We start from the raw sequence: 23,088 nt of genomic DNA on the forward strand, positions 1-23,088 counted from the left end.
AAATGCAACCAACCCAAATGCACCAACCAACCCACCAGGGGCGGGGTGGGGGACATCTACCAAATCGCCGCGACCAGCGCATCCAGTGCCGAACTCTGCGTCGAGGCATTGACCGTCGCCGCATCGACGGGGCCCGACCAATCGACCCCGAACCCCGTCGCCTCAGTACGATCATTCGCCCACAGACTCGCCGCCGACGCATTGATGACTCGGGCGTAGGTCTCATTCGGCGCGACGCCCTGCAACACCTTGAGATTCCGAATAAAGATCCCCTTGAACTGCGTCTCGTTCGAGTCGCAGCTGTCCGGCTCGCACGATTCATGGATCACGTCGTCCTCGTCGGCCAGCGCCGCGATCGCCCCCTGCGCGATCCGGGCCGCGGCAGTCAGGTACGTGGAGTTGGAGGCGTGGCTGCCCGTGGCATGGTGCAGCTCCACCAATCCCCCCAGGATGACGCCCTGGTTGTACGACCACACCGTCATCCCGTTGTTGGTGCACGCCCCCGTTAGCCCGTCGTTGATCGTGTGGTCCGCGTTGATCAGCCCGCTGCCCTCGAACCACGCCCATTGCCGCTTCGCCCAGTCGAGGTAGTAGGCCCGGCTGCTGTTGGTCGCGACGCGGTTGGCCAGCGAGGCGCCCAGCGCCAGGAAGAGCTCGTTGCTGATGGCGCCCACGTACACGTGCGTGTAGTCCGAGTCCAGGCCGCCGTTGCCGCAGAGCGAGGGCCAGGCGCGGCTCTATCGTCATCGCATATTAGCATGAGTGTTCAACACAGCCCCATTTCAATCAAAGGGAGAATGGCACGACACGACACCCCGTAGTGAGATGGGGATGCAAAAAGGGGAACGTACAAGATGGTAGAACACCCCCTCCGCCAGCTCCAGATAATCCGGCTCCCCCGTCACGTCGTACGCAGCCACCCACGCCATCCCCCACCACATGTCGTCGTCGTAGCTCCCGTCCAGCCACAGCGAGGCGTTGGCCGCCCCCGTCGGCTGGCCGGGGATCGTGTACGCGGTACCGTTCGCCGCCGTGTAGTCGGCGTCGATCCCGCGCGCCGGGTACGGGTTCGTGTTCGTGGCCACCCGGAAGGTGTTTTCGATGACCTCGGTGGCGGTGGCGTTGACGGTACTGTTTTTGAGGGCGAGGTTGGCGAGGGTGGTCAGGCAGTTGGCCCCGTTCCACCAGCCGCACGTGTTCCAAATTCCCGTCGTCGGGTTGTAGTAGCTTTGCAGGGTGGTGAGCGCCGTCACGGCCCGGGTCATGGCCGTGTGGTTTGTCGCGGTGGTGCCGCTGGCGAGGGCGAGGGCCAGGGTCAGGGCTAGTCTTGGGATGTGCATTTTGGGGTGTGTAGTGTGTAGTGTGTAGTGGAGAGTCAAAGGGGGGGAGGGGGGAGCAAGAGGAAGAGCGTGAGAAAATGCATGGTATTTCTCGGGCACCTCCCTTTTATCTATCCATTGAGACACAGAAAGGAAAAATCAATCACATCGCCGTGTCTCCACTGCAGAGAAAATTCTACGTATGCAGACTCCAAATCCCCGACCACAGATCACAGTGACGGATCACATCCCCCATCCACATCCACGGTCTGTCCTGCAAGGAGGGCTGCAAAAAAACCCGCAACCCGCCACACCGGACTGGACTGATAAGATAGGCCGATTTACCGGGCTACGTAGGGAGATGCGTCGTGCGAGACGCGACGCTTGGCAGGCACTGCAAAACCCTGTTCCTTGTTCCTTGCATTAGCACCTGCATTAGCGGTGGCTGGGAGGGCTGGATCCTGGATCCTAGCCAGGCACATCCACCGAACTTTTGGCGCCTGAGCTGGTTTGCCTGGTTCGTCGAATTTTCTGCTGGTGGATAGCCAGTCCGCTGTCGTTCGTGCCTCTCCGCCCTGGATTGACTCATGGGTCGGTGAACTCTGTCGCGCGACTGGTTTTTGGTCTCGGGAGGGAAAAGTGGTGTTTGGTTCCGAGAGGGAAGAAGTTTTCTGCTGACTTTCGTCCACAGTGGCTTTGTCTCTGGGAGCCAATCACGGTTGGCGATGCTGCGTGGCTGGAATTGGGGATTTGGACGGGGGACAGAGGCATCGGATGTTGATGGTTTGAGATCTAAGAGCCCAAGTGACTTCATCTGTCATGTTGGCAGTTGGACTGCCTTGAAACGCACTATCAAATTCCGGGGGCGGGGAATTCAGGGTTAGTTACTAACTTGCTAGGTGTCTTGGTCGCATTCTTAATGGCGTAGCGTTGCTGGTGCCCTCACTTGGTTGATGCGGCGGGGCGGGGGCCGATCGCGGAGCGGAGTTTACCCGGCTGACTCAGCGGCCCACCACTCTGTCTCCACTCGGCATTTGGGGCTGACTCATCGACGGACTCAGGTACTGTACTCTTACTCGTACACATGGAGAAAAATTTGGTCTTGCTCGAACGGCAGATTCAGCCGGAGGTCTCGTTCGGATTTAAGGCAAGGTGGGTGTATCTCCCGTGGAAAGGTCTTGGTTGCTTGAGGTCACTCACTCCAGTAACGTGACCTCGCCCTAAGAATGAAGCATGTCTTAGCCTGCCGAGGCAAGGCTCCACCTGCACCTCTCCAAATCTATCGCCGACCGAGCGCCGATTTTCAGCCTACCGCCAGCCAGCCGACTTGCCGGTCTCAGCGCTGTCGCCTTAGAGGGGATCAGTGCTGAAGGACAGGTGAGGCAGTAGGCAGACTACCTTAGTATGTTTTCACGTCTTGTACATGGTATATGATCCTGCCACCTTTAGGGGATGCCACTGCGTGCACCCGATCTCGACCCCTTGGCGCGGCGATCTGTCAATGATGGATGGATCGTGATACAGCTGAGACAAGACCATTCTGGGTGTAAGGATCACCCGGGAGCCCACCAAGGGTGGGTTTGATGGGTCAGTGAGGCGATGGTCTGCCTGTGAGTCTCGATGAGGAATCTTGCACGGTGGGGAGGGAACCCTCGGGAGCGGGTGGCTGACCGGGAAAGCCCTAATCCCGTCCATTGTCGATCGCCCCAGTTCAACTGATTAACACCACCATGGATGACGGGCAGAAGCATCTCAGGCGGAATAATGGCCAGTACTGCTTCCGTGACCGTCTGTCATCAACAAGCAAAGAGCGATGGTCTGTCGCGACTGACCCAACAGCACGAGGAGCACGATTCCCTGCATGACGGGGTCGCTCAAACTCTCCCGGGATCCCTGCAAGGGATGATAAGCTGCATGGCGTCGTCCAACCAGACACTTATTCCCTCGCCGTCTACCCCTCATTCGCCTATTCTGTTCCAGACGCTCCATTCTCTCTGACCGACTATTCGATGATGCATCCATATTTCATCGACCACACGAATGAATCCGGAGGTGCAGACATCTCCGGCTCTGACTGTGTCCGCTCCCAGCTGAGCACACCTACCATTGCCGTCCAAGCTCCCAAGACCTTCAAACCTCAAAAAATCTAGCTCGAGAAAGACCTATCTACGCTCCTGCGAGAGACACTGCCCCCCCGACGACCCCCGCAGAATACTAGCACTCGAACCATAATCCCCATCCCCTCCCTTCCCCGTCAACCGGACCAGCGAGATATCCTCGTGGAACGGCCCAGCCATCCTCCTCTGATCCGCTCCCCCGGACTCATAGTGATGACTCCGCCCCACCGACGACAACAGCCCCGGCGCCAGCTGGTCCAGCACCGGCCTCAGACTCGGAACACTCGCCGCCACGATCCCGAGCGCCAGCTCCACCCCGGACCAGATCGAGACGTCCACGCTGTGCCAGCTCTGGTCGACGCCCTGGTACAGCCGGACGATGTAGACCATCCGCGCGATGCTGGCGATACATGCACTGCCCTTCTTAGCGTCATGTCATGGTAAGGTAAGGTAAGGTAAGGTAAGACAAGGTGAGAGGGACACGCACAATGCTCCGAGCGAAAGCAGCGCCGTCAGGACAAGTCTCTTCCTGCGACTGGCCTGGAGACCTGATGACCGAGTCAGAACCGACCTGGCAGGTAAGAGCAGTGGCCGGGGCAAGGAATACCTAGAATCGTTGGAACCGGGAGCACGAGCACCCACACGTCGGTGAGCAGGTACAGCGCCGCCGTCGCGGACCAGAAGGCCACGGCGCCGAGGCACGCGGCGTGCGCGTACTTCCGGGTGTTGTACACGGCGTCGAGTGGGGAGCATTGGAAGATCGTGGCGAGGAAGATCGCGGTGGTCATGGCGGTGATTGAGCCAATGGTGGCGAGGGTGGGGCCGCGCAGCGTCGGGAAGAGGCGTAGGTAGAGTAGGGAGATGGAGATCTTGATGCTTCCGCTGGCCAGGACGTAGATTATGTGCGTCATGAAGCGGAGCTGTGGGTTTAGTCTGATGATCGGTTGCTTGGGGAAGAGGCTGCGGGGGCCTGTCGGGGGCGTACTTTGGCTGCGGGCACGGCGTCGCTGGGGTTGAGGGCCCAGGTGTGTTTTCCGGTGCCGTGGGTGACGCCTGGGTCGTGAGCTGATGCTGGGGTCATGTTGAAGGGGAAGAGAGGTCTGGTACTGTACCTAGTCCTGAGACGACCACGTTCAGAATGGCGAGAATGGTCGCAGCGGCGATCATTGCATCGTCCAAGCCGGGTTTCTTGAGGATGAAAGCACGGGCGATGATGCGGAGGATGACGATGAGCGTGGCGATGGCGGTGAAGGTGGCGTTGATGATAACCAGGGAGGGTCCGCGGTTGGCGTCCTGACCTTCTGTTAATATGGGGTCACTAATGAAAGCTTGGTCGGAGCCATGGAGTTACCTCGTTGGGTCGTTCAGTCATGGAGACGGCGATAGGTGCAAATCTTCTGGGAGTGTGGATGTTCATCGTCTCTGCGGGTTAGTAGGTTGGAAAAAGGGATCCTGTTATATCACCACCGCACTTTAATAGGGGAATAGGTTGTGTGCGATCGAACAAAGAACGACCAGGGTTGGATATTGCCAATTCCTTGGCCTCCATCGGTGTCAACCGGATCGCAGGTAAGTGCTGACAGGATCTCATCCATGTCTGGGCGTGGCATGAGCTGATTATGCAGCTAGTCTACGGAGGTGTGTCCCAAAATTTATTGAACTGCGCTAATTATCTCGATGTAAACCGGGTGTAATAATGTCTTATATCATATAAGTATGGCCTAAAGTAGTAACTTATAAAGCCAGATAAGTAATATAATAAAAGTTCCTTCAAAAGATATAATCTGTAAGATTAAATAAGTAACTACTACTAGATTCAGTCTAGCCTGGGATATATTGAAAAATCTTTACTTATTTAAGTAGTAGTATTATAAAGCTATTTCTAGGCAGTACAACTTGTGATAATTTATATTAACAAGTCAATACATAAATTTCAGCTAAGAAGATTAGTGCGGTTCAATAACTTATAGGACACACCTCCGTACCAGATAGCTCTAATCGCACACTAACTAGTCCGTAGCCCTGAAACTAGTCCAAGCTAGTTAAGCCGGCAATGCAACGGAGGGTGTTAGTGATGCTCCCCGGTCATTTTAGCTTGTGGGAAGTATAGTACCATACTAACTTATCCTCCGTAGGGCTCCGGCGCATCACCGGTTTCTACCGGAACAATACTACCTAGCTAGCGAGAGACTAGTTATCGCATACGCGTCGCTATATGAAGCGATCCCCCAGTTGTCTCGTCGAAAAAAATCCTTTCTTCACATCTGTTCCGTTCTCAAGTCGACTCGACTCAACATGCCTTCCCTCCGAGCCATCGTGCTGGGCCTCGCCACCACAACCCTCATCCACGCCCACGCCCACAGCCATAGCACTCTCGGGGCCGATTATATCATCGACGTGCACTCCCACGTCATCCCGCCCGTCTGGAAGGAAGCCCTGATCTCCGCCGGCTACCCCCTCAAGAATGGCACCTTATATGTAGACGACTTCCCCGTCCCCGACTGGACCCTGGACTCCCACCTCTCGACCATGGACGCACGAGGCATCAACTTCTCGACCGTCAGCGTCACAGCCCCGGGCGTTGCCTTCCTGCGCCATGACGCCGCCGCCGCCAGCCAGCTCGCCCGACGCATCAACCTGCAAATGCACAACTGGACGCAAACGCACCCCACCCGACTGGGGGCGTTATGCCTCCTACCGTTGCCGCATATCAACGAATCCCTCGCCGAGCTCGAGGTACAGGACACCCTCCACACCTCCTCCCCTCCCGCCTTTTTCACCACCCCCAACTGACCAGCCAAGTTCTGCCTCGACACCCTCAACTTCCCCGGCATCGGCCTCTACACCAACTTCAACGGCACCATGTATCTCGGCGACCGCCGTCTCGACCCGATCTTCGCCGCCCTCAGCGCCCGCAACGCCACCGCGTTCGTGCACCCCGCCGCGCCGTCCTGCCCCGCCGTCGCGCTGGGTTACCCCCTCCCGCTCACCGAATACCCGTTCGACACGGTGCGCGCCATGGAAAACCTGCTGCTGACCGGCCAGCGCGCGCGCTTCCCGCGAGCGACCCTGATCTTCGCGCACGGCGGCGGCGCAATGCCCTACCTCGCCCCGCGGATCGCCGGCCTCGCCTCGATGGAGTTCATGGGCGGGCGGAGCGTGGCCGACTCGCTCGCCCAGCTGGCCGGGTATTACTTCGAGACGGCGTCGGCGACGTCCGCCGTGCAGCTGGCGGCGCTGAAGAGTTTTCTGGGGACGGGGAGGATCCTGACCGGGACGGATTGTATGCGCCCCGCCCCTTTCCTTTTTTTGTTCTCGTGTGTGTGTGTGTGTGTGTTTGTGTGGTGGGAACGGTCGTGCTGATTGCTTGTGCTTGCAGATCCGTACGTCCCGAGTGATCAGATCGCGGCGACGTTGCCGAAGATTCAGGCGAATGGCGGGTTTAAAGCTTCTGAGATGGTGGAGATCCATGCGGGGAATGCGCTACGGTTGTTTCCGAGAGTGGCGGCTGTGTTGCGGGGGTGGTGAGTTGTGGTGTTGGGGTGGCTGGCTTGGTTGGGGTGGTGGTGTATAGTCGTGTGTCTTGATTTGCTCTATGTATGATTTCGACAGGCTAGTTCAGTGGGCGAGATGCGCTCTCATCTCTGATGCTTATCCGTGGATTGTTGGGGAGACTGGCAATTGCCGGGCGTCGATCTGGGATAGTCGTGTCGATTGCGTACACGCAACAGGTCTACAATCGTGTGGAACACATGCATAGAAGGAAATGATGGATGGTACTGAGGTATTTGGATCGATCTGACATCCAGCAATGCTTCCAGCTGGAGTCGGAAGCTACTCGCCCTATCAATCTAGGGCTCGGGCGGCATTGCTCCCGGGATGGCTAAAACTCCACCACACCGGACCCTCCACTCACCTTCCAAGTTGCAGGTGGCCAACTGGGTCGGCAAAGCTGGGCTAACAGCAGACCACCGAGTAGGTATCTTATTCCGATGAGCAGTCCCGCTGACAGGATTGGGTAGACGCTGATTCCGGGGGAGGTGGTGCTTACTCTATCTAGGGTTGTGTGCATTGGCATTATCTTTCCGAAGCGGTGTCGAATGTGTATTTGTATGGATTGTGATCATGTGAAATATCAGGGGTCTGGGAAACCCTCCTGTATCTCACCCTGTCTACTTTTATTCGCTTGTGTTTGGATCTGCTCGGTATTTTGCAACTTCTTGACAAGGGGTGTGGGGGTTCCCCCCCTCGCGGATAGTATGTATCATATTTTGGTTCGTGTCAACGAACAGGGGTGATGGTGAATTGTTATGATGCTATTCTTTGTAACACTCTCACTACTGTAAGCTACAGCTCTATGCGGAATACAGCGGCATGGGTGCAGCAATATGACACATATAAGTGTTTGTCCTGTTTTCTCCGAGAATGTGTACCCAAGATTGCATAAGAGTCGGGTTCAACTGGCTGTGTAGTTGAAAACATCCCTCCTCCACCCACAGATCCGCCATCACTCAATCCACCGCATCTCTGGAATGGCATCCAGACTAACATCCAAAACCTTTCAGGAAACCACTAGCGAGTATCACGCATCCTCACCCCGCACCCTCACAACAACCTTCCCCCTGGCCCGCTTACTCTCCATCCTCTCATACGCCTACCTCAACGTCAGTACATCTTCCCCATCCCCCCCAAGCAAGAAAACATAAACATACCTGGGGCACCTCCCCCCAACCCCACACCGAATCCACCACCACCCGCACCACCCCCCGCTCCACCAACCGCAGCACCCGCCCCATATCCTCCGCCCGCGGCCGCCCACTATAGAACCGATACCCCCGGGGCACGCCCCCGAGCACGACCGGCCAAAACCGCAACGCCACCTGCTCCCACGCCCACGCGAGCTGGCCCCAGAACCCGGGCGCGGCGTTCATCTGTCCCAGATTGATGAAGGGTTTGCCTTCGGCCAGGTACGCCGCGCAGTGGCGGTAGAGCGTGGCGTCGCCGACGCAGTCGATGATCGCGTCGAAGGGGCGGGTTTTTGCGGCCGCGGAAGAGGAGGAGGAGTGGTGGGCGCGGAGATGCTCGTGCAGCGGGTCGTGCGCGACGTAGTCGATGACCTCGTCGACGCCGAGCGAGCCGACCAGTGCCGCGTTGCGCGACGAGCACGTCGCGACGATCGTGCCGGTCGGGCCGAGAATGTGCCGTGCGATCTGGATCGTGAGCATCCCTACGCTCGTGCTGCCCCCGTTCACGAGCAGTTTGTCCCCTGCTATTAGTCCGGTGAGGGATAGGGTTTGCATGGCGGTGCAGCCGCACGCTGTTAGGCCGGATGCTTCTAATGGTGATAGCGGTTCTGGTTGCGGTGCAGGTGCAGGTGGGGTTTCGGGTTGGGATGGTGACTGAGCGGAGGGTGAGGGCTGAAGGGGCAAGGGGCAACTGGTCAGCGCGATGACCTGGCTAGCTGGCGCGATCAACCGCTCGGCGAGCGCGCCTTTCCCTGTTCCAAAGACGTTTTGCTCGGAGACGCAGCCTGCGACTCGGGCGGTGGGGGTCAGTTCGGGTCGGGTGGCGGGCACCTGCGACCCTGTGGCGAGGATGCGTCCGCTGAACTCGAATTCGGGGACGGCGATGCGGCGTCGGAAGGGGAGGCCGAGGGAGAAGGGCTGTGGGGGGAGGGCGCGCATCATCGTCGTGCAGATCGCGTTCAGCGAGACGTAGTCGACTTCGATGAGGAGGTCGGTGGGACCGAGGGAGGAGGGCGTTGGTGCGGGGAAGGTGGTCGTTGGTCTCAGGGTCTGTGAGGGTAGGCCTGACTGGGTGTAGACCCATGCGCGCATGGTGGAGGCAGACATCTTCGGAGGTGGGTGGGAGTTTGATGGTGGATGGAGTGGTGTTGGATTATTTGAGGGGGAGGGGAAGATGAGATGTCTGATCGGGGGGTGCAATGCCGAACTCCGCTCGGCGCTAAGCTGCAGCAGCAGAAGTATGACAAAAGTCCCTGCGCGAGTAAACATTAGCTGGGGCTGCTGGGCTGTTTTAGTCTGTGGATGCGTACTCCTCTTTCTTGTGAACAGGTGTGTTCTAATCCCGATTGAACCCCAAACTCGCCGGATGTCACCGAAGGAAGGGTAAACTCGCCGAAGGCGCATTTGACCTCATTGATTCTCTCTGATGCTAGGATCGGTCTGCTGTCTGTGCACACGCTAAAATAGCTAAGCTTTTCACCTTTCACCATCACCCCGCATTCGTCGATAGTCGTTTACAGTTTGATCCAGACCATCCACAAGCCGACTTTTATCAAATGCTTATCAGCGCGCACTATGCATTGCGTCTAGATGCACCTCCCCATGATGGCAACCTGAATGATCAAGAACTTCAAGGCTTAAAGTAGCATGGCTAGTCCAGACAGCCGGCTAAGGCAGAACATACCCCCCGTCAATCAGCAAATCACTGCCCGTCATATACGTCGACGCATCGCTCGCCAGATACAGGTACAACCCCTTGATCTCCTTCACGTTCCCCTGTCGGCCCAGCACCGCCATCCGGTACGCCTCCTGCAGGCAGTCCTCCCCAGCGCCCATCTTCGTGTCGAAGAAGCCCGGCGACACGATGTTGACCCGCGCGAAGTCCCGCCACTCGCGGGCCAGCGACTTGCCAAAATGCGTGACAAACGCTTTGGTCGCGTTGTACACCGGCTGGTCCACCGGCACATTGACAATATGCGCGCTCATACTCGAGGTGATGATCAGGTTGCCGAACCCTTGGTGCTTGAAGATGTCACCGACAAATTTGGAGCAGTAGACCACTCCGTCCACTGCGAGAGTCAGTTCTGACTGTCAGTGCCCTTGGAGGCCATGACATACCGTTCACGGACATCTGCTTCCTGTACTCGTCCAGTGTCTGCTCGAGAATAGGCTTGGAGATTGCCATTCCTGAAGATTGTTAGCGGTTTGCCTCTTTTTTGGTCTCGAAGTCATACCCGCATTGGCGACGAAGACGTCGATTTTCCCAAAGTCACGAATCACATCCGTCAACGCGGCCTGGATTCTCTCCGGGTCCGACACTATAAACGGTCAGTCTTGCTTCTCGATACATCCAACGAAACCGACCATCGACTTTGTATGCGACCGCCTTGACCCCGTGGTCTCGCGCCAGGACCTCTGCCTTTTCCACCGCAGCGTTATTGCTATCACAGATGAGAAGCATACCCACACCCTCAGAAGGCAAACTCACGAGTTATACCACAACGCAACATGTCCCCTCGCCTCGGCCATCGCTTCCGCCACCGCATACCCGATCCCATCGGCGGCGCCCGTCACAACGACCACCTTCCCCGCCATCTGGAACTGCTCGAGCACGTTGTTGGGGGTTCCCGGGAATGGGCGCGGAAAGCCCTCCCGGGGTTGGTTGCTGTCTGTCACGGTCATGGACATTTTGCGCGTGCGTGAGGTAGGGGTAATTGTTGCGGTCGGAGGGGTGCTGGATGTGTCGTCATATTTATGCGGGGTGTCGCCGGACATGCTCCGACTCGAGGGTCGGGTAAATCAGCGTCGGCTAATTGTCGCGCCCGGGCCGCCGTGCTCCGGTCGCTTGCGCGTAGGATGTTGGGTTTTCATTGTAGAACGTGGATGGTTTTGAATCGGTAGAAAGTGCTTCAGGAGGTCAGTAGGGAGGGATTATTACGAGGGTGCTGTTGTGCGCTCGATTTATGGAATTGTCGATCGGCAGTGGTGAGGACCGATGTCCTGGGTTTCTAGCAAAACATAGAGAATGAGGTGTGAGTTGAGACAGGGCATCAAGGAAGGATCTCACACGATAAAAGAGGAATCCGGAGGTGCATGAGACCGATAGTATAAGAAAAGCGGCTGGTGGAGCAAAATTAGGCCCTTGGTAATGAGTAATGTCAAGTTTGTTGAAGGTCCTCAAGGGCCGCGAAGACTGATGACAGTGACCTTGGAATTATTGCACTGGAGCAGATGACACGGGCTGAGATGATGCCGGATGTTTGTTGACGTGTCGGGTGGACTTCACGATAGAGTTCCTTGCGATACCAGTATACCAGTGGGAGAGACTCCGATTGGACGGTCGCCAACTATAGTCAAGGCCGCTGACCCGGATGCTCACCATAACTTGTCGAAAGGGAGAACAAAGTTCCTGTAATGGGTAAGAGATCGTGTAGGAAACCACTGCCAAGATCGTTCCAAGGAAAGCAGCCGTGCAACAAAACAGCCAGAACCTCACGCACCGAATGACCGGAGTCATGACTCCCAGATCGCCAGGTTTTGCTGCAAGAAGATGTCATTGCGGGATTTAAGCTGTCGGGGAGTGGTTCGGGGGAGGCCCTGGGCCTGGTTCGGTGGCCGCCTCATCCATGTATAGTGTATCGGCAAGGGGCCGGCCAGAAACTCTATCCCATGTGATAGGCTTTTTCCAATCTTGGAAATGTTGGCCAGTGCTCTTGTCATGCCTTGTCAGTTGCACGAACGCGGCCATACAATGCTACCACTGGTCGAGGATAGACTGTATAAAACAAGCGACTTGCATTGGCATGTTTGTTGCGACGTTCGGGTAGGAAAAAGTCGTTGAAGAGTCTGGACCGCGAGCTTCACCTAGTTGCTCTGTTCTATAAAGTCAGTCTCGATATCTGGTGAACCGCTTCGACATCGTCGCAATTTCTGCATACTGACATTATGGCTGCGGAAGATCAAAGTTTGCGATGGCCTGCTTACTGTCCATCCACGACCCATCTGCGAGGCCCTCACCCTTCCTTCACCAGGTTGATGTGTGACCAGATCATGGACGAGGTCCTCGCTGTTCTCCCAAGCGTAGACGAGAGCAAAGCATCACGCATCCGAGCGATGCGCTTGCCCGCGCTCGTAGCCTTCATGGTTCCACATTCCACCAGCCATGACCGACTGGTCATACTTTGCAAATGGCTGACTTGTTTGCTGCTCTTCGGGAACCTCTTCGAATATCCTTGGTTGAGCCAGGGAGAGGCATTGCGCTTGGGACGAGGACTTGACAGCCTACCGCGTGACTTGAGACTACTTGCTACTGAAGGCCCGCTAGCTAGTGACAAGAATACTCAACCACAATATGTGCAATATATGCGGGGAATCTTCGCTGAAATGTTCCGTCTTAGCCCGAGGAGGGAACAATTCCTCCGTGCGGCTGACTACCTAGAAAGGTGAGCCCTTCTCTTGGCTATAGCCCCGCGGTACTAAACAGCGACAGAGCAATCACGGCCATGCACGCAAGAAAACACGGCCCAAGCAGGGCCTGCTCAGACGACTTGGAGCAATGGAAGCGATCTCGCGTTGATAGCACGGGCATGTTCATGTTGTTCCACTGGATGGAGTTTGCGCTAGGTCTTCACATCCCCGATAGCGTCTGGGATGATCCGACCGTGCAACTCCTCATGGACGAGGCTTGTCTTCAGATTGGCGTCGTTCATGACCTGTACGCCCTGCCCAAGCATATACTCGTGAACGACTGTCGAGTAGACACCGAAAGCATGAACTGTGTGGCGTGGCTTATGCGGGGCACGGGCGAGAGTTTGCAGGAGGCCGTCGATCGGTGCTGGGACTACATCCACCATCTAGATGATTCGGTTGGTCAGTCACACTCAAGTATCATGGAAAGGAAGAGTAGCTGATACCATACCGTCTAGTTCACGCTGCGATAGTGGTAAAGAGCCGGTTCAGGCAGGACAAGGCAATCTCACAAGTTGTGGACGCGATCGTTTATTCCCTCCAAGGGTCGTGGGCCTATGGAATCAGGTCTTCGCAGTACTGGCTCAAGTTGTTGCACCCTTGTCAGCCTGCGCTGCAGTCTGAGAGATTCACATTAGTACCCTCCGATGAAGATCCACAGCCTCTTATCGTAAGTAATGAGGTGGATGACAAGGGAGACCCAGCAAGAACCGGGTGTTGAGCTATCTTGATGTCTGGTTTGTCGTGGCAGAGGCATGAAGCCTACACGGGCATGGATGGAACTTTAGGGACACAACAAGAGGTCGTATGGCAGTTGTTTGGTGTTGTGTGGGAAGCGAAACATTCACTGGGGATCCAAAGGATGTGTTGATGGGATCATGTGACAGGGACTTCTTTGGTTGTTTCAAGTAGACTTACGGCTCTCTTCCTTCACCAAGCACTCCATTCACTCCGACTCAAACTGTCCTGCGGTCAAGCAAATCTGTCATCGTCTTTTCTCTTTTTTTTCCCTTTCCTCTCTCTCCCCTATCCTTCTTCCCATAACACTCTTTCGACCAACCACCACCGCAACCCATCCCCAGATTTCATTCGCCTTCCACCAACATCTATCAGCAACCTCACTCATGGCTAAAGGCCGTAAAATCAGCAAGCCACCCAAATCCAAAGACGAAGGTCGCGTCGATGACGGAGCTCAACACGGAGTGACCCACGAAGCAAAGCACGACACTGAATCCGACTCAAATACTCCTGCCGTTCCTCCAACGGATGTTGACGATGATGACATGGACCTCGACGCAGACGATGGACTGAGAGACGTGGAAGACAAGACAAGGCACCAAACAAAGCATGAAGCACAAGCTGAGGCGGTTCCTGAGATACGAGTCGACACCGAACAGCGATCAGACCCAGAGACCAATCCGACCAATCCGACCAACCCAGACGAGGACTCAGATATTGAAGAGCTTCCCTGGAAGGCAATCCAAGCCCGACCTATCCTCATATTCCCACAGTGGCCCGAAGGTGCTACAGAAGAGGAGCTAAAGCAGTACAACGAGAGGAAGAAGGAGGCAAGCGAGAAAGCGAAACGCAAATCAAACAAGCACAAGCAGGGCAGGGCACAGCGCACGTTCAACGTTTCAGAGGAACGCGCGGCTGTCAACACAGAGATCAGCGCCCTGTTGACCCAGACCCAAGGCGACGTGATCGAGATCGATCACCTAGGGTGCATTCAGGAGAGTCTCATCACAGCAGGTCTCTCTCAACTGGGCGCTGGACCATCCATACCTCAATTCTGGGGAAATCACCCGGTCAAGCTCGCTCTGCTCAAGCCCCTTGCGAACAGTGAGACTCTCGCTGAATGCACCAATCACAAAACCGACTTCTGCGCGGATCATAGCGAGCCCGGCCAGATGTGTCTGGATATCTATTGTTTGGGCAGAGCCTGGAGACAGGAGCTGCTGAAGGCCCCACCCATGTCGTTTCTGATCTTCGACCTCACGATCCCGGTCATCAAGTACCAGGGGAAGGGCAAGGCGAGGGCCAAGGACACTGACGAGACCGAACCGCAGCTGGCCTGGGGAGACTGCGAGAGGCCTTGTCTCGTTGTCTCGATGCGCGAGGTGATTCACATTGCGACTACCATCGCCACTACGATGAAGATCCGCGGCAAGAATTCCACCCGTTTCGCTGTGATGTACGACCCGGCACAGCTTATTCGTCTGGACGAGATGATTGAGTTGAAGGAGAAGCTGCGTGCACTGAGTCCTTGATTGCCGGCGTTCTCTTGCAGCCTACCCGCAATCGTCGTCCGCATCTATGATTACGACCAATGACAGATGGGGTTTCTGTTCATAAGAATCTTGGTACAAGTTGAGCGTCGACCATGGCTTTTCATTTCTTCGCTGTCAACCTGGGTGTAATTACGGAAACATATTTTACTAGAATATTCTCTTGCTATTCGCTCATGTTTTCGGTTCAATTGATATCTTGACAAATTCTGTCTCAACTCTATGACCTTAAGCTTGTGTAAATTTGTGCCGCCGGAAGTCGGGTACCTGTCGTACTATATATCCCTAGGACATCCCCCGTTTGAATCTTTTCGCATCAAGCCTCAATCTCAAGCTACCCGGTCCAGTCGCTGTAATTTGGTCAGATAACAGCTTTGTGAGATGCTACTCTATTCTGTGATCATATTTTCCCTGTGAATTTCCATGACTGCAAGCCTGGACCTCTGGCCTGGAGGATTGGTATGATGTGCACGTGGTTCTGCCCCCTCGGATAAAGAGGCGCGTGAGCCAGAATAGGAAGGCGGCGTCCATCCGCTCAGCTGGGCTAACTTATATCCATGATCTCATCAGCACAACATTCTTTTCTCTGTTCCTTGCTATAGTCTGTCTTCAACTAAGATATGCTGAAGAGTTCAGCACGTTGTCAAAGTGTAGAAGCTTCAATTTCAGACAAGCCATCGATCATTCAATCTGTCTCTGCTGACTGCTTGAGTCTATATATGAACTATCTATTGCCATCGATCCAGCGTCACGGTTGCCAGCCATCCTGCAGAGGTGATCTCCTCTCTATCTATCCCTCCGCCTACTTACCATAAGGCCTCCGCGAATACCTCAGTTCCCGAAACAACTCCACCAGATTGTGATGTCCACGCAGGGCCGCAAAGTCCTGGAAAGTTGTCCACTGCAAGTCATTGTACCGACTGAGGGCACCATGCTCCAACAAGATCCGGACGATGTGCTCGTGGCCGGCATCCGCGGTCGTGTGAAGCGGTTGCCAGTACTTGCTGTCTGTGGCCCGGATCTCACATCCGTTCTTGATAAGTAACCGCACCGTGTCCTCGTCCCCTTTCCTACAAGCATGATGGAGCGGTGTTTGGCCACTTTGTGTCCGGGCGTTGACTTGAGCTCCGTACTTTAGACACAACTCAACGCATTCGGCGTTCCCTGCCAAAGCGCTGAAGTGGATCGGCTGCCATTCGTCGATGTGCGATCGGGCGTGAATATCTGCTCCTGCTTCCAGAAGAACTTGTGCGACCTTGGAGGACTCGGCGTGAAGGGCTTGCTGAAGAAGCGTTCGACCGATGGAGTCTCGCGATTCGATTTCAAGCCCTCGACATTTGATAAGTTGGTTAACTGCATTGGGGTCGTCTTTGTGTATGGCCGCTGACAAGTCAGCGTCATCAGAGACACTTGAGCCGGAAATGGCGTGAGTTCGCTGCATCAGAAGCTCTTCCGTCCTTCGCGAGCCACTCCATTGCGACTCCAGCAACGGTGTACGTTTGGCCTTGTTCAAATGCAGCAGTTGCTGTGTTGAATGTTCCAGCAGGCAGCCCACCATCGCTGTGTGCCCTTCCCGCGCTGCAATATGCAAGGGAAGGTTGCCCTTGGAGTCACCGATCATGACATCAGCACCGCGCTGTAAGAGAGCCCGGGCAGTTTCGACGTGTCCACCTTGGCAAGCCCGGTGCAGTGCGGTCTTCCCATCGAGGCTTTGATGATAAAGATTCGCTCCGTGCTGCAACAGCAACTCCACTGCCTCGGTTTTTCCGCTGGATGATGCGCCGTGAAGCGGTGTCCACAAGTCATGGGTGACTGCCTCCAAAGGGGCTTTTTCTTTTATCAGGAACTCGATGATTTTTATATGACCTCTTCCTGCTGCACGATGTAAGGCAGTCAACCTGCGTGCGGATTTGCTCGAGACCGAACTTCCTCGGCGGACCAACAACACCACAATCTCGAAGAATCCCATATCCGCCGCTTTGTGCAAAGCAATCCAACCATCCCTTGCGATCTGACCAGGCGGTGCACCGTTATCCAGGAGAACTCTGACTAACTCCAGGTTCCCAGTTCCGACGGCCAGAAACAGCGCGGTGTCACGCTTGGGTGTTACGTGAGAGACATTGGCACCGAGCTTGATCAACTCGAGGGCTGTGTTCGGATGATTGTGCGCACAGGCATGATGAAGAGGGCTCTGAGACCCAGTGTCGAAACACTCAACATCATGACCACATTCTGCCATATAATGCACAAGCTCCGTAAGCCCAAAACCAGAGGCTATATGCAGCCCATGAATGCGTTCGTTCTCGGCGAACAGGAACTTCAGCCGTGGCTGGTCGTTGAACAGACGCATGGCCAAATTCACATACTCTTCCAAAAGCGCCAATGCAGCATGCAAGCCCCAGCAGTCCTTCGCATATCCAACGAGAATAAATATCTCGTCCGCACTCGAATCCGAATTACTCTTCTCCGGCTTCCTTGGAGCAAGCATATTCGGATGTGAAATATCATTGGAGGCCCTCTTCGAGATGCCTTTGGACTTGACCTCGCCTTGAATTTCAGGTGTCTTTAGTGCCTCCAGCAAAAGGTATTGTAGGCACGTCTGAGTGATGACTGTATGGGCTCTGGCATACCAGTCCGGCTGGGTACTCTGAAGATACTGCTGCAAGGTATGATGCACCAACCGTACTTGTGCGTGATCCTCCATTCCGTCCACCGACAGTAATCCGCAGCAGCTACTGATTATGAGCCTGAGAGGGGATACCTTATCCCAATCCCAAATCTCATCGTCGGTTGCCAAAGCGTGTCGCAACTCCAGTGCACTGAGTGGGCGGTAGGCGCAAGCCACCCAGCGCAAGGCACGGAGCGCAAGCTCTTTTCGTGCCGCGGACTGGTGGGACAAGGCGTCGAAGGATTTGTCATAGGCGCCACCCAGGTCACTACTGAGTGTCTTCAGGCTTTTGCGAATACCAGCTCGACTGACCTGGTCACGAATGTTCTGAAGATGAAGGACTGCCAACAGAAACCTGTGCGATTGTTAGCAGCTGCGACCGGAAGATATAGCATTCTGCCCCTACATTCCACCTGCTTGAATGACAATCGTGCTGCATATCTCTTCTTCGAGCTGCTGATCTAAGAGGTCTATCATCATGTCGTCGGACCTAAGAACATACAAAACATGCGATCGGACGTCTTCGCTATCCGCTGTATATTCTAGTACAACATTGTTCTCTGCGGACAGGGGCTCAGGTCTTGATCGACTTGTGACGAAGACGCGTGCGCCATTCCGAGCAAGCTTGTCCAGGAGGCGGACCAGATGTCTCGTTTGCGTCATATCAGCGGGGCTAAACTCGTCCAATGCATCAATCAGAACAAAGGGGGATTTGAACAGACCGCAAATATCGTTCATGATGACCTCAAGCTCTGCGACAACGGGCTGCCGATTCTCTCGCCGGCACTTGTCGTATAGTGCATTGAGAGATTGTGGAAGACTGTCCAGGTGCTCGGCAAAAGTCTTGATCATGCACCCGAGTACGAGCACCATTGGCTGCGAAGTCCGCATTCGATAGTCGCAATAATAATACGCAACACCAGCATCGGGACCGGTGTGTGACTGTTTGATCTCATCAATGACAAACGACCTGTGCGATATTAGCGAGCCAGTACATCCTACGAAATACTTGTTGTGATTACATCAACGTCGACTTTCCAGACCCTGGTCCGCCAATGCACCACAAAATATTCGTTGAGGTATCGAGCCATTGTCTGAATTGCCATTGAGCGAAGATCCATTTGCCCGTTCCGGGCGTTCGACGTCCTTGGATCTCATGGTGGCGTCCTGGTCCTTGGTCGCGCGCGAGCCATTCGAGGATCTCGATCTGCCGCTCGTCTTGCTCAGAGTTAGATCGATCAATCAGACTGGAAGCTAACGTTCTCGAGCTGTCGCCCCTCCTACATTAGCGCCGTCAATGATATAGCCCTGGGTAGCCTTGCGAGTAGGCTGAAGCGACGGTACACTGAGATATGCTGCAATCATCCGTGTTCTCTCTTTCTCAATTTAGCTGATTCTTAGCAGCAGACCAAGATCGAGAACGCTCACGATAATCACCGAAGCTAGATACGTTGGTCATCTTTGGAATAACCGTCATTCAACTCGAACGGGCTAGGCATGCCTCTGCCTATGGCGTGGTCCACAATCGACCGACCATTGTTTTACCACGGGGAAGGGCATCAGGAGGCGTGGTAGGGGCGACAGATACTGGAGCAAGCAGCCTGATAAAGATCTATGCTCACCTGTTATGCCGCGACTGATTTCCTCCACACGCTCTTGGATCTCCGACAGTTGCCCGACTGCTTTCGCGAATATAGACACATTCTCCAACAACGACACCAATTCCTTTGTCTTGTCCTGGTACAGCTTGGCTGATTCTACCGATAACGACGCTGCTTCAACCATTTTGTGCATCTTCTCCGACATCTGCATTTGAAGCTGCAGGATCGTGGTTACCTCTGCGGGCGTCTGCGAGAGAAGAACCCTTTGATGGTCAGCAGGTGACAGTGAAAGTATCAGGAAGCGGGTTGCTCACCACCCTTCGACGGTCAATGAGAAATTGAACAGCTGGTTGCATTGCCGGACCCGCGCAATGATGCTTTCAACCTTTTCCTTCTCGAGGTGCCATAGCAGTTTCTTTGTCAAACCGACCGGCTTTCGGAGCATGCGAATCAGCTCTAGCAGAGACTTTTCGCATGATTTGATTGTTTGCAGAAGCACAGCTTCAGTCGTCTGAAATTGGTCGCTTGTCATGCAGGACGAATCGAGGAATGTGTACATCCGATCCAAGACCTGGGACAGGGCCCCCACTTCGTCGAGATAAGCTTGGACATCCTCGCGTGCTGACCTGAAGTTCGAGACGTAAGATTGGAGGACTGGGGCTACCTGCAGAGCTAAACCAATCAGCCCTGCCACCCCGGATGATATCGACAGGGGATCCATCTGGAAGGGATGCGATGCAGGCAATCTGCAGACAAACCGTGGGAAATGGCCTGAGCTGAAGAGAAATTGAGTTAGTGTGGCTTACCCCGCATACTAGTCGGCCATGCCAAGACTGGCGCTCATTTGGCCTGGGATTGAGCCAAGTCGGAGTATGTGTACGGACAGTTGGTGTGGATATAGGAAACGTTGACCACGACAACGAAGGCAGAGTGATGCTTACTGAAAGAAAAAAAGCAAAGAGGAATGTAGGATCAATCACGGCTTGCGTGAGGCACAAAGTCATGTGCTGTGTCTCGCCTTCGACATTTGCCAGTGAATTTCATATCCCATTAGAGCCGCGGTACATCAAAGATCGGGAGATGTTGCTCACCATACAACCCTCCTCTATCACTTGGAAAAGCGTACTCTCACACTGAAAAGCCTCTGCCTGTTGAATTTCTTTGCCTGTTGTCATCTTTCTTCTTCCCACTATCCATCACCAACATCCATCACCAACATCCATCACCAACATTCTCCGCACTTCACAGGTCTTTTCCTCAACAACACCCAACAACATCCACTTCAGCCGTGATTCAAGAATTAATCAGGGCTAAAATGGATTTGTTTCGCCTTCCCATTGAGATCCTGGAGGAAATTCTGAGCGACATTGTGCCTCAGGATTGGAACCGGTCCAAAGAGCACCGGCGATGCCTGAACTCCGCCTCGTGTCTAGCAAGTGGTCGTCCCCATACGTACTTTTATCGAAGATTCTAATACCTACCGATGAATAGAGAGATTCTATACCCTCATCTCCCGTTTCGCCCTGCTCAGAATGAATTGGGCCTCTTTGGAACAATTCTGGGCGATGACGAAACGCGAGGGGCTTGAAGGACTCTTTACACAGAAGATCTTGTGCGAAATCTCCGTGGCGAAGCCTGACTCCTGCTCTCTCCTCGTGCCGATCATAGATGAGTTGGAGGCACATGCTTTGACACCTATGGCAAATACAGATGATCTCGAGGACATTGTGATCGAAACAGTCAAAAGTCTCAGCCACTGTGTCATGTCGTTCCAGTGCCGCATCAAAACATGCCAGCAGTTTCTGAGTCCCAACCTTTCAAGCCTCGTGTTTCGCCATCTGACTGGGCAGGAGCTCATCATCGCCGTGTGCACCGGACATCTCGAGGTGGTACGCGCGTTGATCAGCCGCGGTCGCAATGTGAACACTTACGATGAGGCTGTGGGGACACCACTTTTCGCGGCTTTCGAGCTTGGTCGATGGGACATTGCTCAGTTGCTCTTGGACAGGAGCCAACGCAAACATTGTTGCATTTGCGAGCGACCCACTGGCCGCGGCTGCTATGTGGAGAGATGAGCAGATCGTGAAGTTTCTTTTGACGTATCCAACAGTTGATGTCAACGTGAGATGCAACGACGGCACTCCGTTGGTCTGGGCCTGCCAGTCGGGAAATCTCACTCTCACGGAAATCTTTTTGCGTCACCCTCAGATCGATTGGCGTATTGGAAACGAGGACAACGTGACACCCCTCGGTGCAGCTGCTGGAGGAAGACTTTTGCCGGTGGTCCAACTGTTTCTCACTGTATTGCAGGAGCAAGTAACCTATGGTGATTTGGTCGATCCCTTGTGAAAAGCAGTCCTGAAGGACGATGTCGAGATTGTGCAGCTTATCCTTGATGCACTTGGACAGCGGAAACGCAATTTCACCTCCGAAAGGCTTCGAAATACGGGTCTCTCTATGCTTTGGTGGGCAACAAGTTGCCGATGCTCGAAAGTTGTACGTCTGCTCCTGCAGCGCGAGGATGTAGATCCGAACGGTGGACCTGTGCCAACTGATCGCGAAGCCGGAACTCCTTTATCAGAAGCCGTCAAAGTTGGAGAAGTAGACTTTGTGGAGCTTCTCTTGCAACGAGAAGGCTTGGACCCTAACATTCTGGTTCCTAACATCCAGGATTCTGACCATGTGACCACTCTCTACACTGCTGTCTCATACTGCGAGATGGCGATGGTTGACGTTCTCTTGGGAGACAGCCGTGTCGATGCCAACGCTTCGGATTCCAAAGGTCAATCCCCACTCTCCCTGGCGGCCCAATCTGGTGAGGTGGATATTGTCGCAAGGTTTCTCAGTCGGCCCGACGTCAGAGTGAATGACCTAGACATGTATGAGCGATCTGCTGTGTCATATGCCGCGGAGGAGGGATGTCTTGGGGTGGTCGAGCTGTTACTCCACCGGTCCGACGTCGATGTCAGTGTGGTCGATGCCTATGGACACACGCCTATTCTCTGGGCCTCAATCAAGGGCAAGGACTAGATCGTTCGTCGTTTACTGGAACACGATGCGTCGCTGGTGTCTTCCCGCACTCCCCAGGGGGATACCTCTCTCATGTGCGCGGCGAAACAAGGTTGGTTGCTGGTAGTCATGGTGTTGATCGAGTTCGAGGCAGATCCGGCTGTCATGGATTCTCGTGGGCGGACTGCATTGGCGTGGGCTGTCAGAAATAAACACGATGGGATCCAGAGTGTGCTATATGCCTACATTTTGCAGCGCGAGTTGCCGATGAGAGGTGACTGATCAGCCCTTGGAATGCGCGCACATCCCTGGTATTGCCCGCTCGGCCACAATCACTTGGTCTTCGCGCGACTAGTAATTTAAACTTTTTGTTTTCTTCTGTATCTCAGGGCCCGGTTGGTTTACTCTTGTTTTCTTGTCTCCTCTCTGTTGTTCGTGGGCGATGCGATATCGGTGCCAAGCACGGTCACGTGTGACGAGCGACTGCAGCCTGAGGCATGAAAGTCGCACTGCCGCATGATTCAGTTTTTGTCAATTCCTGCTTTTTCTAATGCTACTCCGTACATAATAGTACGCCAAAAGAGACCAAGCACATGATGATCAGGCGATTTCGCCATACGCGCCGTAGCCTGCAGCGATGCAAGTAGTCTAAGAGCTAAGTGTGAGTGCTCCGACCTCCGACCGGAGACTGACTGACTCAAGCCACCTCCTCTTCCTTCCGAGTGGCCTTACTTTTCGATTGCTTTTTTTTCCTTTGCCGCGTGGTTGACAAGGAAGGTCCGGCAAAGGGAGGGAAGACTAGACTGTCTCACTTGCCTCGAACTCCACTTTTGGCTCAATCCCATCATCCACTCTTCCTCCCATTTGGAGAGAG

At 54.6% G+C, this 23,088-nt stretch overlaps 11 protein-coding genes across 11 annotated transcripts; 4 read left to right on the forward strand and 7 right to left on the reverse strand.

The window, feature by feature from the left end:
- Window positions 1-12: 12 nt before the first annotated feature.
- On the reverse strand, window positions 13-1,271 carry BO95DRAFT_390244 (putative glycosyl hydrolase). The gene is made up of 2 exons (XM_025583595.1): window positions 852-1,271; window positions 13-737 (listed from the first exon to the last, which is right to left on the reverse strand). The coding sequence occupies exons 1-2, from the start codon at window positions 1,263-1,265 to the stop codon at window positions 57-59; spliced, it is 1,095 nt and encodes a 364-aa protein (XP_025441856.1). The 5' UTR covers window positions 1,266-1,271; the 3' UTR covers window positions 13-56.
- A 168-nt stretch (window positions 1,272-1,439) lies between these two features.
- On the reverse strand, window positions 1,440-2,330 carry BO95DRAFT_146805 (uncharacterized protein). Its single transcript, XM_025580607.1, has one exon. The coding sequence runs from the start codon at window positions 2,131-2,133 to the stop codon at window positions 1,669-1,671; it is 465 nt and encodes a 154-aa protein (XP_025441857.1). The 5' UTR covers window positions 2,134-2,330; the 3' UTR covers window positions 1,440-1,668.
- A 1,086-nt stretch (window positions 2,331-3,416) lies between these two features.
- Window positions 3,417-4,853, reverse strand: BO95DRAFT_514819 (uncharacterized protein; the record flags this gene model as incomplete). The annotated part of the gene is made up of 6 exons (XM_025591706.1): window positions 3,417-3,851; window positions 3,924-3,984; window positions 4,044-4,356; window positions 4,422-4,489; window positions 4,549-4,729; window positions 4,788-4,853. The coding sequence occupies 6 exons, from the start codon at window positions 4,851-4,853 to the stop codon at window positions 3,482-3,484; spliced, it is 1,059 nt and encodes a 352-aa protein (XP_025441858.1). The 3' UTR covers window positions 3,417-3,481.
- Window positions 4,854-5,731: 878 nt separating this feature from the next.
- Window positions 5,732-6,952, forward strand: BO95DRAFT_390249 (amidohydrolase family protein; the record flags this gene model as incomplete). Its single annotated transcript, XM_025583596.1, has 3 exons — window positions 5,732-6,172; window positions 6,239-6,719; window positions 6,816-6,952. Coding segments are annotated over 3 exons (1,059 nt in total), but the record flags the coding sequence as incomplete, so codon positions are not given.
- Window positions 6,953-7,788: 836 nt separating this feature from the next.
- On the reverse strand, window positions 7,789-9,317 carry BO95DRAFT_146817 (NAD(P)-dependent alcohol dehydrogenase). Its single transcript, XM_025580608.1, has 2 exons — window positions 8,149-9,317; window positions 7,789-8,090 (listed from the first exon to the last, which is right to left on the reverse strand). Exons 1-2 carry the CDS (start codon window positions 9,286-9,288, stop codon window positions 8,019-8,021), a joined length of 1,212 nt encoding a protein of 403 aa, XP_025441860.1. The 5' UTR covers window positions 9,289-9,317; the 3' UTR covers window positions 7,789-8,018.
- Window positions 9,318-9,849: 532 nt separating this feature from the next.
- Window positions 9,850-10,891, reverse strand: BO95DRAFT_414650 (reductase with broad range of substrate specificity; the record flags this gene model as incomplete). Its single annotated transcript, XM_025584322.1, has 5 exons — window positions 10,670-10,891; window positions 10,546-10,622; window positions 10,416-10,499; window positions 10,300-10,368; window positions 9,850-10,250 (listed from the first exon to the last, which is right to left on the reverse strand). The coding sequence occupies exons 1-5, from the start codon at window positions 10,867-10,869 to the stop codon at window positions 9,850-9,852; spliced, it is 831 nt and encodes a 276-aa protein (XP_025441861.1). The 5' UTR covers window positions 10,870-10,891.
- A 1,235-nt stretch (window positions 10,892-12,126) lies between these two features.
- BO95DRAFT_464144 (terpenoid synthase) lies at window positions 12,127-13,369 on the forward strand (the record flags this gene model as incomplete). The annotated part of the gene is made up of 3 exons (XM_025589032.1): window positions 12,127-12,623; window positions 12,671-13,050; window positions 13,107-13,369. The coding sequence occupies 3 exons, from the start codon at window positions 12,127-12,129 to the stop codon at window positions 13,367-13,369; spliced, it is 1,140 nt and encodes a 379-aa protein (XP_025441862.1).
- Window positions 13,370-13,772: 403 nt separating this feature from the next.
- Window positions 13,773-14,918, forward strand: BO95DRAFT_464145 (uncharacterized protein; the record flags this gene model as incomplete). The annotated part of the gene is made up of 1 exon (XM_025589033.1): window positions 13,773-14,918. The coding sequence occupies one exon, from the start codon at window positions 13,773-13,775 to the stop codon at window positions 14,916-14,918; it is 1,146 nt and encodes a 381-aa protein (XP_025441863.1).
- An 820-nt stretch (window positions 14,919-15,738) lies between these two features.
- Window positions 15,739-18,808, reverse strand: BO95DRAFT_364040 (ankyrin repeat domain-containing protein; the record flags this gene model as incomplete). The annotated part of the gene is made up of 5 exons (XM_025582641.1): window positions 15,739-16,055; window positions 16,953-17,370; window positions 17,479-17,959; window positions 18,011-18,574; window positions 18,627-18,808. Coding segments are annotated over 5 exons (1,962 nt in total), but the record flags the coding sequence as incomplete, so codon positions are not given.
- On the reverse strand, window positions 18,777-20,331 carry BO95DRAFT_146867 (uncharacterized protein). Its single transcript, XM_025580609.1, has 4 exons — window positions 19,520-20,331; window positions 19,227-19,468; window positions 18,889-19,046; window positions 18,777-18,822 (listed from the first exon to the last, which is right to left on the reverse strand). Exons 1-3 carry the CDS (start codon window positions 19,924-19,926, stop codon window positions 18,991-18,993), a joined length of 705 nt encoding a protein of 234 aa, XP_025441865.1. The 5' UTR covers window positions 19,927-20,331; the 3' UTR covers window positions 18,777-18,822; window positions 18,889-18,990.
- Window positions 20,332-21,659: 1,328 nt separating this feature from the next.
- BO95DRAFT_364048 (ankyrin repeat domain-containing protein) lies at window positions 21,660-22,235 on the forward strand (the record flags this gene model as incomplete). Its single annotated transcript, XM_025582643.1, has 1 exon — window positions 21,660-22,235. A coding segment is annotated over one exon (576 nt), but the record flags the coding sequence as incomplete, so codon positions are not given.
- Between the last annotated feature and the right edge of the window lie 853 nt (window positions 22,236-23,088).

Source organism: Aspergillus brunneoviolaceus (assembly GCF_003184695.1).
Source record: "Aspergillus brunneoviolaceus CBS 621.78 unplaced genomic scaffold BO95scaffold_37, whole genome shotgun sequence".
Classification (NCBI taxonomy): domain Eukaryota; kingdom Fungi; phylum Ascomycota; class Eurotiomycetes; order Eurotiales; family Aspergillaceae; genus Aspergillus; species Aspergillus brunneoviolaceus.